This window comes from Mustela putorius, unplaced genomic scaffold (assembly GCF_011764305.1).
Source record: "Mustela putorius furo isolate JIRA1106 unplaced genomic scaffold, ASM1176430v1.1 tig00004036_pilon_pilon_pilon, whole genome shotgun sequence".
NCBI classification, from domain to species: domain Eukaryota; kingdom Metazoa; phylum Chordata; class Mammalia; order Carnivora; family Mustelidae; genus Mustela; species Mustela putorius.
The window spans coordinates 267,237-285,939 of NW_025422172.1; the positions used below are offsets into that span (position 1 = coordinate 267,237).

The window sequence follows — 18,703 nt, forward strand, 5'->3', positions numbered from 1 at the left end:
GACAAATTAGAAAAAGAATTAGAAAACTGGAAGTTACTAAAAGAAGATTATCCACAAAGAAAAGGAATACAGAGAGACAAAAAGATTATATGAAAAGAGGTTAAGAAAAATGAAGGATAGAATTAAAAGATCTAAAGCAAACTTGATCATAGTTTCACAAGAATAAGAGAGAAGGAGAGCGACTGGGGCAAAGATAATATTTGAAGAGACAATGCCTCATTTTTTTTTTCAGAATGCATGCTAGACACCAATCCACGGAATAAAGCAACCAACGAATTCCAAGTATATTAAAAAGAAATCCAACTCTAAACACAGGCTAGTGAACTACAGGTTCACTATGGTGACTTCATTATGGCAACACCAAAGACAAAAATGGGGATTTTAAAACCATCCAGAATAGAAGTACAAATTACCTCCAGCAGATCAACAATTAAACTTATAGTAGACTTCTTATCAGCGATAGAAGCCATGGAACATTGCAATGGTATCTTCCATATACAGAAAGAAACAACTGACAATCTCAAGTACTTTTCCCAGGGGCACCTGGCTGGCTCAGTCAGTGTGGCATAGGACACCTGATCTCAGGGTTGTAAGTTTGAGCCCCATGCTGGGTGCAGAGATTACTTGGGGAAAAAAAAATCTTTCAAAAAATGAATATAAATAATAAATAAATAAAATACTTCTCCCAGGAAAAAATATCTTCCAGAAAATAAGAGTAGGGAGGAAAATTCATTTTTCCAACAAACAAACAAACAAACAAACAAACAAACAAAAAGATGGAGTTTGCCATGATCCATACTAAAGCAAATTTTAAATTTATACTTCAGAATAAGTAAAATGATCAGAGATGGAAGATCTAAGCTACAAAAGAAATGAAGATTTTTTTAATGTAAAGAAATGAATAAATGTAAATAAACACTGACTGCATAAAACAATGATACTCAAGTTTTATAAAATTGAAAAGCAATTTATATATATGAGTGAGGATTGAAATAAAGTATCTTAGAATCCTTGCATCATCTTGGTAGAAATTAGGAATGCTAGTTAACTTTCGTTAAAAAGTTGTGTGTAGGGACGCCTGGGGGGCTCAGTCAGTTAGAGCATCTGATTTTTTATTTTAGCTCAGGTTATGATCCTGGGTTGTGAGATCAATCCCGCTTAAGATTCTTTCTCTTTCCCATTTCCTCTGCCCCTTCCCTTATATCCCCACCCTACTCTCTCCTTCTCTTTCTCTTTCTCAAAAAAGAAAAGAAAAGAAAAGAAAAAGGCTGTTTATAGCTTTTAATTGCTAGGGAAACTGCTTTTAGAAATAACATATAAATTCTAATTGAATAGAAGATGAAAATGGAATTGTATTTGCCACCGCATAAAAATAATGTCAGATGTCAATGAACAAATTTAACAAAATACATGTAAGATATTTATAGAGAATGTTATAAAACTTCAAAATGGATGGATGAAAAGATATGTTGGGGTAGATCTATCTCAATTTCTCTCTCTCCCCCTGCCACACACACACACACACACACACACACACACACACACACACACGAAGACCTAACTAAATTGAAGGGATGCACTATATTCATGGAATAGAAAACTCAATTTTAAAATATATCAATTCTTTCCAAACTAATCTATCTATAAATTCAGTGTATTCCCAATCACTATCCTAACAGGTTGGTGTGTGTATATATTTTGGGGGTGCAGGATTTTTGTCAGTATGTATGTGTAATGAGCTGATTCTACAACCTATATGGGGATGTAAAGGGCTAAGAATAATTCTGAGGAAGAACAAGAAGGCAAGACTTTCCCAAATTATAGTACTTAAGGTGGCATGTTGCAAGAATAGGCAAACAGAATGAGAGTCCAGAAATAAAACCACATATATGTAGCTATCTGGTTTATGAAAAAATGTGATATTACAGATCAGTGTGGGGAAACTCTCTTTTCAATACATGGGGCTGAGAAAATTTGCTATCTATATGGGTCAAAAGATGAAATTTGTTTCTGACCCCACACTATCTATTCCTATGTTGATTGAAGACCCAAGTGTGAAAAGGCAGCATTATAAACTTTTGGAGGATAAGTGAGAAGAGTCTCATGACTTTATTATAGAGGAAATTATTTAAAACAGACTATACAAACATTGTAGACAATAAATTGAACAGTACTTAAATTGTACAATTCTATTCCTTAAAAAAAAAAAAAAAAGACAACAATAAAGCAGTACAAGGACAAACCATAGAGTGTAAGGCAGGTTTTTAAAAACTATTTTATTTATTTGAGAAAGAGAGAGAGCATAGGGGGAAGGAGCAGAGGGAGAGGGACAAGCAGGCTCTGTGCCGAGCACAGAGCCCCACATGGGGCTCGTTCCCAGGACCCCGAGATCACGACCTGAGCTGAAATCAAGAGTTTGAGGCTTAATCAACTGTGCCACCCAGGCACCCAGAGTGTAAGGCAGTTTAATACATACAATATACAAAGGATTCATATTAAGAAAATATAAAGAACTTCTATAAATAAATTAGAAAAAAGGCAGAGGCTCCACAGAAAAAATGGGAAAAACATTTAAATAGGACTTCACAAAATAAGACATACAAAATTTCAGTAAGCATATATGAAAGTATTTAACTTTATTTTTAATCAGGAAAATTCAAAAACGTTGACACTAACATGTTTTGGCAAGGATGGATAACAGCATGGACTCTCAGACCATGGTTGCTGTTGGGGTGTAATTTGTTACAAAACCTTTCAAGAACAATTTATCTTCCTCTTATCCAGTGGAACACATACATAGCCTAGGAACCATCAACTCACTCCTGAATGTGGATTCTAGAGAATTTTAAACATATGCAATAAGATACATGTATAATGTTTATAGCAACCCCATTCTAATAGCCCCAAACTGTAAACAGTAGCAACAATAAAATAGGTATATGGTGATATAGTCATCAAATGGAATGCTATGCAGCAGTGGAAAGGAACAATCTTCAGTTACATACAGCAAGGATTAAACTTAAACATAAGTTTGAACAGGGATGCCTGGGTGGCTCAGTTGGTTAAGCAGCTGCCTTCAGCTCAGTTCCTGATCCCAGCGTCCTGGGCTCGAGTCCCACATCGGGCTCCTTGCTCCGCAGGGAGCCTGCTACTCCTCTGACTCTGCCTGCCACTCTGTCTGCCTGTGCTCACTTTCGCTCGCTCTCTCTCTCTGACAAATAAATAAGTAAAATCTGTCAAAACAAAACAAAAAAACCATAAGCTTGAACAAAAGATACAAGGCACAGGGGCACGTGGGTGGCTCAGTCAGTTAAGCATCTGATTCTTGATCTCAGCTCAGGTCTTGATCTCAGGTTTGTGAGTTCAAACCCCACTCTGGGCCCTACGCTGGGTGTGGAGCCTACTTAAAAAAATAATTTCAGAAAACTATACAAGACACCAAATGATGCATATGGTATGATTCCATTTTATATTACAGTTCAAAAATAGGCAAAAACGCAACTATGTTTAGGGGTGAGCATGTAGGTATTGAAACTGTAAAGAAAAGTGGAGAATATATCCTTACAATAGCTAGGATAATGGTTACCACTGGAGTGTGATTGAGGACGTCAATCACTAGAAGTCACTTCTAAGTCTCTTGCAGCACTCAGTTTCTTGATGTGAGTGGTGGTTACAATGTGACGTTTAGAGATGAGGGTATCTAGTTATACAGTACTTGTACACTTTGTACTTTCTTCCTCAAGTATGATATTTTCACAATTGGGAAAATCTATGGAGTAGGAAATTTGAACTTTTTCCCAAAATAATATACGATGCTTTTAAAAGTTCAAGAGTAGCACAAAACTTATAACAAAATATGGTTATCTCATGCTTCATCGCTATTCCTACTTCCCCCAAAGCACTCATTTTGATTTTTGCCTTTTTCCTCTTTTTTTTTTTCACTTCTATATGTCTAAGTAACTTGTTATGGGACTCTTTCCTTTTTTTTTTTTTCTTTCCATTTTAGATAATCTTCATTTACTTACTTCAGTGAAGGTCAGAATTTCAGTATCTTACATCATTGGTACCTGCTCCCAGACTTATACTTATAAAGGTATTCCTATAAAGGTATGCAGACACTTTACAGTGGAGAAGTTTGCTTAGTTAGCATGAATTCAGAGCAAAGGAAAAAAAAAATCGTGTGGATAGGCTGTTCTCATTCAGCCAAAGTCTTGATGCATCTGTAAATCCTATTGGGAGGAATCAAGTGCAGGAGAAGGTAGTAGTGTTTCTGGGCCAGGGAAACGTCTGGCGCAGCCCTGAAGGTTCATTATTATAGGCGTGTATCAAGTAAGCCTAATTTAGGCTTTATTGCCGAAAAAGTCTCCTTCTGAGGGTCCTGTTGTTTCTTTAACTACACCATTTGGCCAACTAAGTTCCTGTAAGTCATGGTCTAGACACCAAACTGTGTCTTTCTATGGAGTCCTTAAATGTTAGTTCTTTGATTAGTTTTGTTTTGTTGCATCTAGTTAGAACTTCCTTTGTCACCCAAGTTCTAGGGGACACCTAAATTTTTCCTTTATGTGCCAACAAAAACAACTTACAATAGGGATGTGACTATTGTTATTGGATGATTTTAATGAAATGGCATTTTCTTAATTAAAGATGGTAGATTTTTGCATCAAAATTAACAAACACAATAAAGCATTCAATAAACAATCATGATACTTTGAAATAATGAGGAATCAGAATCTCCTGCATTCCTTTCTCCCTAATGCTTGTTTGTTTGAACACTCTTAAAAAAAAAAAAACACCAAAACACTTACTTCCCCTACAAAATGTGTGAGAGTTGTCTGATACTATGATTCATGTGAGATAACATTAATATTTTAAAAGCAAATGTTGTTGCTTTTATAATTATGTTTACTATTTGCCACCTAATGAGATATCATAAGAGCAATTATATTTCTTAATTTGGTTGTTTCTTAAATAAACATAAGTCATTGAAAGAAGAAGAAATATTTCATTTGACTCCATTTTCTTCACTTTTAGTTTTAGGTATATTATTGCAGAAGATGAAATCTATGGTCATAATTCTTTGTGGAATCAAAGCTATCTAAATTCAAATCTCATTTCTGCTGTTCACTATCTGTGTGAACAGATATTAAATTATTTAATTACCAAATAATTTACTAGCTATAATTTAATAATTACAAAATTATTTAATTTCTCTACTCTCGGTTTACTTATTGGTAAGTAGTAGTACTTACCATCATCTTCTCCACTAAGTTATTTGTGTTAGTTAAATGATGGAATGAAGAGAAATGCTCAAGCTTAGTGGCTGGCCTCAACGAATGCTCAATAAATAATAGGTGTGAGCACGTGTGTTTTAAGAATGCATCCCAGAATGCCTGGAGATGTCTGCGTGCTTGCTGATCCTCATCCTCCTCTTCAACCCTGAGTTTAGGAATTTATATGGATCAGGCTGTGTTCCTTGAGGAGAATGGGTGACGGAATAAACATTTGTTCTTATCAGAGTGACTGTACATTGTATGCAAGTGATCACACTCTGTATTCTATACCTGCGGGTGAGGACGTGCACCTGGCCCAGCAAAGTGCATGTAGCCAAGTTTAACCGATATGCCTCAGTCTCATACTTGGAGGGAGAAATATTATATTTCCAGAGGTTAGTATATCTCCGGATTTGAGAGTTCGGAGGCTGGCTTGCTCCTCATTCTGTCATAAAAGAAGATAACTCATCATTTTTCACTGTATCCTGAAGGTGTGACTTTCTCTCTGAAAAAAAATCCTTTAGATGAGCAAATATTGATGATTTTGCCCAGTGGTATCCATGTCTGATCTTTCTGTCCGTTCACACTGGTTATTAACATTGGTGGATACCGTGGTCAGTCGTGCTGTATTCTGCATAATCCCTTCATTGAACACTGGATTCTTATGGGGTGAAACGGCAGCTAGCTTTTTTCTTCACAGTTTCCCTTCTAGGACCTGGGATCATGACCTGAGCTGCAGGCAGAGGGCTTTAAACCCACTGAGCCCACCCAGGCGCCCTTTCCGTTATTTTCTAATGTTTATTTAGATCATTGCATATTTTATGTTGGCAATAAAAAAAAACCCTCCAAAAAATAGAACACTCATCTTTTCCTTCCTAACCTTTTATATAATCCTCGTTGCCCTTTTTTTTTATTATACTTACTTGGCAGGGCACCAAACACACTTTTTTTCTTCCTTAAGCAAAAGATTGCCTCAAATCACAAGTTTCATTTCTTTTGTGTAGACCCAAGGATCTCTTCTCTTAAGTATTCTGATACATATCCACGCTGAGCAACACTCTGTAGGACTATATCTATAAAACTGTGTAACTCTAAAACAGGACATGTTAAAAATTCATTTCTAAGAGCAAAAGATCAAATAATTTTGAGCAGGAAAGAACTATAGAAATCACCTGAAGCCCAAAGAAGAGGAAATGAACATGCCCAGGTCCTGCACATTAGCAAAACGAGGTCTAATGACTTCGACTTCCAGTCACATCACAGTGCCTCAAGCCACATTTTTTCCTATATATGATGAAATTATCTTAAAGTTTTGAGTTGTTTTTGGAATGTTTTCCATGAATTGGATTTTTCCCTCGATATCGTAAGAATGACAGAGATGTGAAAAAATTACAAATAACAGGATGTATAGGGAAGATAATGACTTGGTAGCTCATCTCATTTTCTTGTTTATTTCCTTTGGACAGGTGATATATTGCTGAATATCAATGGCATTTGAATTGGAACAATTGAAGTCACAGTGAGGCCATGGCTATGCTAAAAGTCCAGCGCCGCGTCCCCTGCTATTGTCCTCAAAGCACTTGAGGTCCAGACTGTCGAGGAGGCAGCCCAGGCTACTGAAGAGCAGCCAGGCACCTTCAGTGAGAATGAGTAGGGACTCCAGCTGGTCCCCGTCGTGGTGGCTTGGGCTTCCAAGGTACTGACAGCGTTTCAGCACTTTCATGGAATAATCATAGTGACAACATTTCTCAGTATGGAACACAGTAAATTCATTTGTCCAGGGTGTGAGGGGGAAGGTCCTGGTCAGAGATGAAAGTGGCAATGGCATATCAAGTTATAGAAGAAAAGGGTAATTTTTTCCTTAGGTTATTATATTTTAAAAGATAAATTTAAGGGGCCTCTAGGTGGCTCAGTCGGTTAAGCATCCAACCCTGGATCTCAGCTCAGGTCTTGTACTCCGGGCCATGAGTTTTAAAAAAGATTTTTTGTAATTTTTAAAAAATTAACATTCTTAAAAAATAAACCCTTTACCTTATTAGAGGTAAATTTAATATGTAAGAACTCAGCTAAAAAGACTTGGTGTATCTGTTTATAAAAATGAATAAAGCCATTCTGTCCATGACTATTAAGAAGGTTCTCAAGTGGGCCAGCCATGAGATTTGGATGTTCATGCTCTTGCTTTAGAAAAGCTGTCATTTACCACACGTGTACATGCTTAGACTTCGTGTGCATTTTTCACCAGAAAAAACAGGTCAAAGTGTGGGGCCTTTTGAAAAGCTTTACTAAATCCCCTTTCTTAATCTTGTTAACTCTGTCTAAAAAGGCAGGATGTCAGAACTCAGTTTTCATTGAACATGAGAGACTCCTTCAGCCAAACCACGGGTGTGCGAGAGTAGGTCTTCTCACCACCTTCGGGACTGTAACCCACCAGGACATTCTGTAGTTGGTCATTGTCTGCTCATGAAAGTGTTTCAGCTCCTGATGAGTGTTGTATATACTTTGGTATTGAAGTTGGAAGAATGTGTATTACTGTCTTTGTTTCTAGATCACTTTAGAGGAATCCTAAAACTGAACTATGATGAAACTTTCTGATTCTGAGCCAAGTAGGAAAATGACTGATTTTTTTTAAATAAAAATAAACAATAAGAATGCCAGTTTCTGAGACATCTAGCTTCATTTGGATGTAATTTGTAATAACTAGCATTTGTATAGTGCTATGTGAGATATATATATATATATATTTTAAAAGTCCTTTCATGTAAAGTATAGCAGAAAAATCCAGGATAAATGGAATTCATTTGTCTATCATCTAACTTACTGACTTGTCCTTGTGGTAGTGAAAAAGACCAAAAAGGCCTGAAACAGTAACAGAATTCGTATCTCAAGGCCCTGTAGGCATAGATTGGAATGGTTGCTATGAAACCATGGCCGTTCTACCTAATGGTGAGGGCTCAGCCAGCAGAGGGAACTCATTTATCCTCTTGAGTACTCAGCCTGATACACTGACGTGTCACTTGAAACCCAGCATGTCAGAAAGGCCTGGTACCACACCAGTGGGGGAGAAGTGGTCTCCTCAGCGGCGCAGGAGCCGAGCGTGTGCACACCACTGCCGGTGGCCAGGCCATGCTGGCGCTCCTTTTGTTCTTCTTACCTGGTGTTCTGGGTGTCCAGCTCCCCTAAGAGGTCCAGAAATGCTCACCCCATTGATCAAGGACTCCCACTCCTAGTGGCTTTTGACCAGCCTGCCGTGTGGGAGCAGGCCTGTCTTGGGCAGGACTGCCAGGTAGCAGGTGGACAAGGAGTCTCACTGGGCTCGGACAGGAGCTGGCAGCCCAGGACCCAGGTTCCCACTTGGGTTCCTTGGGATTTTGGTTTGGATGCGTACCCTGTCCTCTGACTTCTCTGCCTCCATGTCTGTCCCCAGGGCGGAGCATTTTTAGGTGAATCACAAAGAACAATGATATTTCAGATGAACAGTACACGGGAATATGAAATCTATTTGGGGAGTCTACCTGTATCGAAAGGGTATCTATCAGTCCAAGCTCACAATTCTGTGGACTTCTTGAGGTTGTGTGTTGTGTGCAGACCAGTATACACAACCAGGTATTGGGAGGGCCACTGCTCTGTGGGTACCGGCGGCTCTTTCCAGCATGTTGCACACCACACAGGGTAGCAACTCTGCTCTTTCTCAAAAGGGAGGGTCTTTCTATGCAGTTAGCTGGCGGTGTACCAGACAGACAAAAGTCATTTGTTTTGTGTTGTGCTGTTTCATTGTTTGTTTTGGCAGAAGATTCACAAAAACGAAAATACCTATATCGTCTCTAAAAAAGTTTGAAAAGAGGGGAATCACTCTTATGTTCTGCAGACACACACAGAAGGCCATATTGTAGTTTTCCAGGCAGAGGAAAATCCAAGTTGAGGTGAAGTGGCCGAGACAGAGAGAAGAGCAGTGGTTGCAGGGACTGGGGGAGGGACAGAGCAGTGAGCGATGAGGAGCGCGGGTGTCTCTGTGAGGAAACGTCGTAGAATGACATGGTTGTGCAACACTCGGGATGGACCTAATGAGACCTCCATATCCCACTGCAAAGGATGCGAGTAAAATGTTATATAAACTCAAATTCTACTTTATTTAATAAATAACATCTATGAAGTAATTATAGAGGTGAACACAGAAAACAAATACGATAAGGAAGGAAATGATGTCATGCTCCAGTCATGCTCTGGAGCTGCAGCAAGCACAAGCTGCTGCTCGGGGGCCCAGCCTGCTTGCTCCACGGAGGCAGGGGGCGGCAGCTCGGGGGCCTAGCCTGCTTGCTCCACGGAGGCAGGGGGCGGCAGCTCGGTGGCAGGACCCTGCTGGTCATCCAGGAAATTCAAAAGTCCTGGTGGCTCTTCCGTGGCAGAGAAGTGAACGAGGGCCCTGACGACCATCTGCCCTGGCCCCAATGGGTCAGGGGGGGTCACTGGTTTTCCTAACCCATAGTGAGCACCCATAGCAGGGATGGCGGGGGCCAGCTCAGGCCCCAGATGTGCCGCGGGTGCCAGAGTGGCTGCTGGAACAACTTCCCGAGACACATCCTGATCTCGCTCTGGGGCCGGTGCTGTAGCTCCGAGAAGAGAAAGCATCATCAGCTTGATTGACTTCTCTTTTGCCTTTCCCTTTCCCCACCACTCAGCGTGGCCTGCGTTCAAGACCCAGCCCCCGGAAGGTGTCCCCGACGGAAGCCCATGGGGACAGGGATCTGAGACGATTCACTCTCTTCAGCCCAATTACAATCTACAGAGGCTTCCTCAGGGTGGCCCACCCGGCCTCCGCCTCAGGCCCACACCAGTCACCCCCAGTCCTCCTCACCCCCAGCCTCTGGCTCCGTGGTCTTTTCAGGAGCGCATTGCCTTTCTGGAAGCAGAAGCTGGGCACAGCGCTGCAGGTCCGAGCCCGGCACATTGACCTGCAGGTAGGCCAGCAGCGTATGCAAGCTGGGAAACTCCGGAGGCTGCACAAAATCCCCTGGATACTTTTCCACCCAGGTGTTAAGGATGGCATAGACGGCCCTGGGGACAGACATGGAGGCAGAGAAGTCAGAGGACAGGGTACGCATCCAAACCAAAATCCCAGGGAACCTATGTGGGAACCTGGGCCCCTGGGCTGTCAGCTCCTGTCTAAGACCAGTCGGACTCCTTGTCCACGTGCGACCAGGCAGTCCTGCCCGAGAAAGGCCTACTCCCACACCGCAGGCTGGCCAAAAGCCGCTAGGAGTGGGAGTCCTTGGTCAATGGCGTGGGCATTTCTGGACTTCTTAGGGGAGCTGGTCACACTCCTCAGTCTGTCTCCTTGCCCACGAGCCACTTGAATTCAACGGCTTGTGCCTGGGGAGGGGTGGTGTCTGACCTCTTCATTACCCTCACTGCACTCGCCTCTGCTCCGTGAAGGTCCAACCGAGGAGGGAACAAAGGGACTCTGTCTCTAGCCAGGCCTTCCCAGGACCCTCCCCATACCTCCACCGTTACCTCCTCTGCCCAGTCACTAGGTGCCATGAGAGTGGATCTGTTTCCACTGACACTCACCTCCCACAGGGTGTGGGATGCCTGCTGCTCCCTGGGCTCTACTGGGTCACCAGTCTCCCTGAGCCCCCTCTGAGCACCCAGCGTGCAGTGCCAACAGAATGCTATGCGATGGTTCCTCAATCCTGCGTTCTGGGTCCCAGAATTGGGGCAGAGAGAGGGCTGGGAGGGGGCAGGGATGGAGCATGACCCTCTCAGGGGTTGAAGCTGTACACCATCCCCTTCTGCTCTCCCACAGTGCTCACACACCTACCCCAGTCCCCCAGGGCACCTTCCCAGTTTCCAGTAGAAGCTCTCAGACATTTACCATAAAGCAAGAATAACGAGGTGAGTCTGAAGGTCCGGCAGCCCCTCGAACTCACAGGACCCTCACTACCCTGGTGGACAGGGAAGGCCCTCCTAAAGCAGCCAAAGCTTACTCACATGTTGCGCTGCTCCTGGGGTCCGCCGACCTCATCATATCTGGAATAAACACATCCGAATCTAGAGGAGGCCAGGGGGCATCGCATGAGATATCTCTGGATGTTGGCTCTCACCGCCTGACCCTCGACTAGCCTGCAGCCCTGGGGTGCTCTCTGTTCTGTGCAGGGATCCCATTCAGCTCCTAGATAATCGCCTCCACCTACTGGGGCTTCCTGAATGCTTGCTGAATAAAAGGGCCCCAACCAGCCCATCACCGACGTCTGAGTGGGCCTGGCCCCTGCTCACCCCCAGGGATGCTTGCTCTGGATTCAGCCAGACACAGGCCCCAGAAGGAGTCTCAGATCTCCCTTTCAGTGGCAAAGGAGCCCAGCTCAAAATCATAGTGAGAGTCAGGGATGAGGCAGTGGCTTCATCATGAGGGGCACAGGAATGAGCAAAGAGCATGCCCACAGGCCCTCCAGCAGAATTTTCCACTGGCGCAGGCTCCCAGGTGTCCTTTCCCTACAAGACCCCACTGAGTCCCTATAATACCTCTGCCCCAGTTAGGAGCAAGGAAAGCTTGGGGAAGCTTAGGGACCTGCCAGAGTCTCACAACAGGAACTGGCCAAATCTCACAGAGCAGTTAGGGGCAGGGGAGGGTGCTCACCTTGCAAAGAGGAGGTCCAGCACCTCCTGGGTGGTGGCCAAGTGACGGTATGTGTCCAGAAAGGTGTGGACACAGTGTAGATCTTGTCTGATGACGGCAGGCACCAGGTGATCTATTGCAGCCTGCAGCTTGTTGGCCTGCTTGGCCATCAGCACCGAGGTCTTCCTCCTCTTCCTGGTTGAACGATTTTTCCCCTGAGGTGAATCAGAGGAGACATGAGTCAGTGCTGTGGCCACCAGGAGGGTTGGGGCTTGGAGGGTAGAATGAGCCCCCAGATCTCAGGGACTTCTGCAAGAGGTGGGACAAGAGAGCCCAGAGTCCGAAAAAGAATCGGGTGACTCAGTGTCTCATTGGGTTCAGCCTAAGGCTCTTGGTTTTGCTTCAGGTCATGGTCTCTGTTTCTGAGGCTGCGCTCCTCGTAGGGCTGTGTCCATAGGGGCAGTGTCTGCTTGAGGATTCAGTCTCTCTGTCTGCTTCTCCCCACTCTCCCCCCCTCTCTCTCTCAAATCCATCCATCAGCCAATCAGTTAAGAAGCCTTTAAGGCAATGAGAAAATGTTCTTGGTATGCATACAAAGAATTGAAAAAAATGATGTCTGAACTTGCTAGTATCTGAGGTCCCTTTGTGAGCGGAGTATGGATAGCACGTCCCTGCATGAGTGGCATGGATCCTGTGATTTCTGATGACATGGCCCATTCTTTTTATTTTTTTGAAAGACTTGTTATTTATTTATTTGACAGAGAGAGAGGTCACAAGTAGGCAGAGAGGCAGCCAGACATAAAGGGGGAAGCAGGCTCCCCACTGAGCAGAGGACCCCAACCCCCGACATGGGCCTGGATCCCAGGACTGTGATACCCACGACCCATGACCTGAGCTGCAGGCAGAGGCTGAAACCCCTGAGCCACCCCGGCACCCAACATATCCCATTCTTGAGACGAGAACACAGAGATGTTTAAGGCGAGAGGGCTTAGGATAAGAAGGCACAGAGGCTGCTGGATGAAGCACTGTGCCTTGGCCAGGGAAGGGGATTACATCCAGTCCTGCCCCAGTAAAGGTCTCCATGGCTGTGATCAATGACTGGCCTTCTGGACTGCCATGCAGTGCAGTGCAGTGCAGTGAGGCCCCTGTTCCTTTTCCTTTGTGTGGGGGGTCCCAACAATGTGTTCCATCAATACCAAAGCGCAGAGCAAGAGACAGAGTACCATGGGCCCCATGTCCATTTGGATCAAAGTCTCCCAATTCACTCTTACAAATAATGTTTTGGAAGACTTGCAGAAGCTGAGGAAGGACTGTTGGGCCAGTGGGGGCACCTGGGAGCACGAGTTAGGAAAATGCCTAGGCCAGGGCAAAAGGAGTCTAAATCAACGGGATGAGACCTGGTCTAGTCTCTTTAATGATACTCCTATAAGTATTAGGACAATGGCTGTGCTTCTGTCCAAGGCGTGGGCAGGACCATGTGGGCCAGTTTGGGGAAGAGATGGGATGCAGATTCACGGGAGTACAGGACTCTAGGAGGCCTGGTTGGCTTCTAGGAAGTGGGGCCCTTGGTGCTGCATGGGTGCCCCAGGGGTCGGGTCTCCCCAGCACCTGCACTCACCCTGAGCCAGCGCCAGACTCTGTTGGCCCTGTGCGGCTTCTTGTTCTTGGAGGAAGGAGAGCAGGCAATCTCCTCGGTCACCTCCTGCACCATGTCCTCTGGAGCTTTCTATAAAGACAGTGCCCGGCAGCCAGGCAGGAGGCCTTAGAGCCCTGTCTGGAGGCGTTTGCTGGTCTTCAGACCCAGGGCGCTCCATTCCAGACACACCACAGCCCAGGTGGCAGAGCCCTCCCCCAAGGAGAGAAACGTTGCCCAGCTTCAGGGCCTTGGATGTGCTCTGGCACAGCTCAGAGTCACCTCAGGAATCCCCTGTGCGCCCTGCCCACCCTGACATTGGTGTGAACAAGAAGGGATCACCAGGGTATCCACTGTACTCACCCTCCTCCAGCCCATGGGCAGGAACCCCCACATATCCCTCCTCCCCTCAAACTCCAGAGGAAGGGATGGGGCTACCCTAGAATGGTTCAGAGGTGTGGGCATCGCCTAATCTCATCAGAAGTAAGTACCTTATGGCTTCTCCCTCGAAAGGACCTGCGGCATTTGGGGGGGTGGTTTTAGCCAATGTCTGCAGCATGGGATCAAGTCATTTTCCTGGCGGTTCTGGTACCCAGAGCCCCAGAAACTAGGTACACAACAGGAAAACATCTTTCTGTGTCTAGGTCCTGAGTCCAGTAACCCTGCTACTGGACTAGACTGGCTGCCTGGTTGCAGGGGTTCCAAGTTCTGAAGGCCTTTGTGATCCAGGCAGTGACATCACTTCCTGATATGCCCTATTGGGGCCCACTCCTGGTTGGACCCCTACACGAACAGTGCTCCTGTCTGCCATCTCTCTTCCCCCTTCTGCGTGCAAGGACACAGTGACCCCAACACACCCCTCTCCACAGGCCCCATGGAAGGTCTGGGAGCAGCCAGCGCCCCAGCTTGCAAACACACCTGGTTTCAGACACAAGTCTCTATTCTTACCTGGTTCAGACCCTAGATAAGCCATTGTGGCAGACAGGGATGGTCTTCTTGCCACATATGGATGATTCCAGCATGTCTTTCTATTAGATGTCCACAGACATAGGTTGGATAATAGCTAGGATGTTAGAGGAGTGCTGTCACATGTAGGAAATACCTCCCACCCAATTTCCACCCTCCTGTCAACTTCTTGGAATCTGCTACTAATCAGATCCCACCCCACAGTCCATCCTGGGGTTTGTGTGTTTCTGTGCACCTGCACACAAGCTCCCGTGTGCACACATATGTTCATCGGTGCTCACATTCTGGAGTCCCAGAAGAGGACAGCCCCACTTACAGAGGGCTGGGTAATAGCTTCCCAAGGTCTTCGGCTTTGCATTTTCAATGCAACCCTAAAGAAGGGACTGGAGTCTTGGCCCTTGATGGTCAGAATGTACCCTTAGCCCTAGAGACCGCCTGTCCCGGGATGCAGGCCATTCTCTCCTTTCCAAAGGGTGTGATGCAGATGGTGGTCCATCCAGTGGGTCGCCATGACCCGGGATCCTCCTCAGACAAAAACCTGGGCATGTCTCCTATCTAGGAGACCAATGATCACCCTCAGCCCGATAACATTTCCAGGCCAACAGCCACTTCCTTCCAGAAAAACTTTTCCAGAGCCCCCAGTGAATGGCTAGGTTGCATCCAGGACCCCAACTTTGAGGACACTCAAAGACCTGGGTTCAAGCCTGCTAAGCATCCCTACCAGTCTGAGTCTGGGCAAGGCCCGGACCCTTCATGGATCTTCACAGTCTCCCTTCGGGGGCTCCATTGGTTCCCCAACTCCTCTGTAGACATGTTTGTGTGACCCCTCCCCAGAGTGTGGTCCGGACTTGGTGATTCACTTTCATGTCACAGAACGTGGCCACGTGACCCAAAGGCCCTTCTGAGATTTCGTTCAAAAACTCATTGCCCAACCCCATGTTGACTCGGATCCATGTTCTCTCTCCAATCTTCATACTGGAGCACAAGCTCCTAGGTTGAACCATGACCCAGACATATGCCCGTGGCCCAGCCCTGTGGGCCCACAGCAGACAGAAGTCAGGTCTTTGAGATGGGCTGTATCTGGCCCATGCCCCTGAGTGCGCTCAGGTTCTCGGTGAAACAGGTCCTCCCTTGGTGTTGTCATCAGCCCAGTTTAAGGAGAGACTCTGGCAGGAGCCCCCAGCAGAGCACTGCTGGATTCCTGATCCCCTGAGACCACGAGGCAGCATTTGTTGGTTCAGCCACTGAGTGTGGGGAAGTGCCGTCACACAGCCCTGGGAGAAGGGCACTGATACTGACCAACTTCCCGGGCCCTGGCCCCCTCCTCCGCTCCCACTCTGGTCCTTCCTCAGCTTCTCTGGCCACCCTGGACCCCTTTCTAACCTCCAGTCCTCTGCACCATGGTGCCCTCCGCCAGGTGGAATGCACTCGCATTTGTGCAGGGCTGTCTCCTTCTTTTCCTCCCACAGGAATTCTCCGTGTCATCTCAGCACAGCCTCGTCATACCCCTCCCCGGGTGGAGTTCGGGCCTTAGTTGTGTCCCTTGCTCTTTTGCTGTGGAGCAATCGCTTTTCCCGTTCACATTTTGGTTTCTTGTTTGTCCATCTTCTGCTCTAGACCCTGAGCTCTCACGAGGAGAACACGCTAGGCTGATAAGCCCTGGCACCATCTGAGTGTGCAGTGCCCAGTGGCTGAATGAGCGGGAGACACGATCCGTCCGTCCCAGCACAGACCAGCTCCGTTGTTTGAGCCTCACTGATTTTAGTCCTGTGTAAGCCTTTTGTTTTATTTTTTAAGTTAACTGTGCCTGTTGTGGGCCTCAAACTCATAGCCCTGTGATCGAGGATCCTAATGCCTGAGGAAGCCAGGTCCCTCTTTGGTCCTCTTTAAAGGTTTTAGGCTGATCACTATTCAAGTGAACTTGGTCATTTCAACATGCTGTACGGAGCTATATTACATTACGCTGAATGACCATGGAACTCCCCAGGTTTTGGTAGCCTGTCACCACAGAGGTCACCCCCATGACAGTGCTGAGTGGATCTTCAGATTGGAGATTGAAATCCTTTCTGTGTTCTTCAGGAGCCCAGATTCTCTCCACCATCGGCCTTCTCCCTCCTTGGGATGACATGCACCTCTGATGCCATCAGCACAAGAAGAAAGATGACAAGGAAATACACACAGGAGGGTGTTTCCAGCCAGGTCTTGAAGGCCTCAAGGTTCACTTTGATGCTCAATCTTTTATGTATTATTTTAGGATTTTATTTCTTTATTAGAGGGAAAAGAGCACAAGCAGGGGGAGGGGTAGAGGGAGGAGAAACAGAGAGATGCTGATCTGAGGAGGACAGGGGGGGTGGCTGATATAGACCTGTGCAGGGAACAGCGGAGGCCGCCCAGAGCTGGCCTCTGTCATCATCTGGTGGGCCGGGAGTAAGGAGTAGCCTCAGATCCCTGTGCCCATGACCTGCTATCAGGGGAGACCCTCTAGGGATTGCTTCCTGGACTCAGAGAACATTGAATGGTGGGGAAATTTTCCTTGATTTAGGAGGGACATGAAAAGTCAATCATTGGATTGATACTTTCTCTTCTTGGACCGACAGCCCCAACCTCAGAAGAAGATGCTGAACCACCTCAAGAGCTACCTCTAGCTCCCACTGTGGTGCCTGCCGCAGCTTCAGAGCCCGAGGGGCCTGGATGGGAACCAGTTGTGAGTGTGATACAGCTATGGATACAGCCGAGGGGAGGCACGTACCTGAAGGGGCCTACTGCAAAGTTTCTATGGACAACCAGGTGCATGATTGAAAGACTTAGGGGTCTTCCCCTGTGGGGGACATTCCTGGCTTAAAAGTGTTCAAGCGGTGAAGCGGGGCGATATCCCAGGTGTGACAGCATGATCTCAGGATCCCGGGGGTCCCCAGAAGACCAGCTGGGGCCCGAATGCTTCCGAGTTCCCAGACATCAGTTAGGGAGGATGGCTGAAAACCAGGAAGCTAGGTCCCGGCTTTCTGCTCTGGGAAGCAAGCTGGGCCCAGACACCACCTTATTCCATCCACAAAGTCTCACACATCTCGCCATTCTGGTTGCAATGAAGAAATGGACTGTACACCAGAATTTCGTACCTGTGGATTATGCCCAGGATTGAAGGTGCTAGAGAAACATTTTTTGACATAAGGATGGAGAAATGGTTCCTCCACCACAGCTACTGGAAGGACAACTGAAGGATTATTTCAGCACCGGAAGTCAGACCTGCAGGAGTGAGTGGGAAACAAGGAGCCCGGTGGGTAAGTAGTTAGCCAACATGTCGGGAAATCTGAATCACCATTAGCTGTAAAACCCACGAAAAAGCCATTTTGGGAGATGTTAGTGACAAGTGGGAATGACATGATAATGCACATTTTTAGAACAACTGAAGGTACTTAGCATTAAAGGATTCTGAGATTCTCATTTTGTGCTCTAAGAGGAGTAATAGACTCAGTTCAGACGTAAGTTACACGTGCTTAAGAGTTTGGTTTTTTTTTAAAGATTTTATATATTTATTTATTTATTTATTTATTTGTCAGCAGGAGTGTGAGAGCGCACAAGCAGGGGGAGCAGCAGGCAGAGGAAGAAGTGGGCTCTGGGCTGAGCAAGCAGCTTGATGCAGGACTCAATCCCAGGTCCCCAGTATCATGGCCTGAGCTGAAGGCAGATGCCTAAGAGACTGAGCTAGGTAGGCGTCCCTACGTGGGCTTAAGAGTTTTAAAGTTGGGGCACCTGGGTGTCTCAGTTGGTTAAGGAACTGCCTTCGGCTCAAGTCATGATCCTGGAGTCCCAGGTCCCACATCAGACTCCCTGCTTGGCAGGGAGTCTCCTGCTCCCTCTGACCTCTCCCCTCTCATAGTCTCTCTCTTGCTCTCTAATTCTGTCTCTCTCTAATAATAAATAAATAAAATCTTTTTTTAAAAAAAAGAATTTACAGGTAACCCTAAAATCATAGAAATCGAGTATATGTTTTTTCAAACTAAAAGATGAAATAAGAGAATAAAGAAAGTATGTCAACTCCTTGACAGGGAACAAATGAGAAGAAAGAAACATTAAAAATGCATGATCGGGACACCTGGGTGGCTCATAGGGTTGAGCCTCTGTCTTCGGCTCAGGTCATGGTCTCAGGGTCCTGGGATCGAGCCCCACATCGGGCTCTCTGCTCGGCGGGAAGCCAGCTTCCTTCTCCCTTTTTCTGCCTGCCTC

General features: G+C 46.0%; 1 protein-coding gene across 1 annotated transcript; it reads right to left on the reverse strand.

Moving 5' to 3' along the window:
- Positions 1 to 9,361: 9,361 nt before the first annotated feature.
- Positions 9,362 to 14,032, reverse strand: LOC123389829 (ral guanine nucleotide dissociation stimulator-like). The gene is made up of 6 exons (XM_045072444.1): positions 14,005 to 14,032; positions 13,499 to 13,606; positions 11,902 to 12,095; positions 11,256 to 11,315; positions 10,123 to 10,322; positions 9,362 to 9,871 (listed from the first exon to the last, which is right to left on the reverse strand). Exons 2-6 carry the CDS (start codon positions 13,589 to 13,591, stop codon positions 9,573 to 9,575), a joined length of 846 nt encoding a protein of 281 aa, XP_044928379.1. The 5' UTR covers positions 13,592 to 13,606; positions 14,005 to 14,032; the 3' UTR covers positions 9,362 to 9,572.
- Positions 14,033 to 18,703: the final 4,671 nt, after the last annotated feature.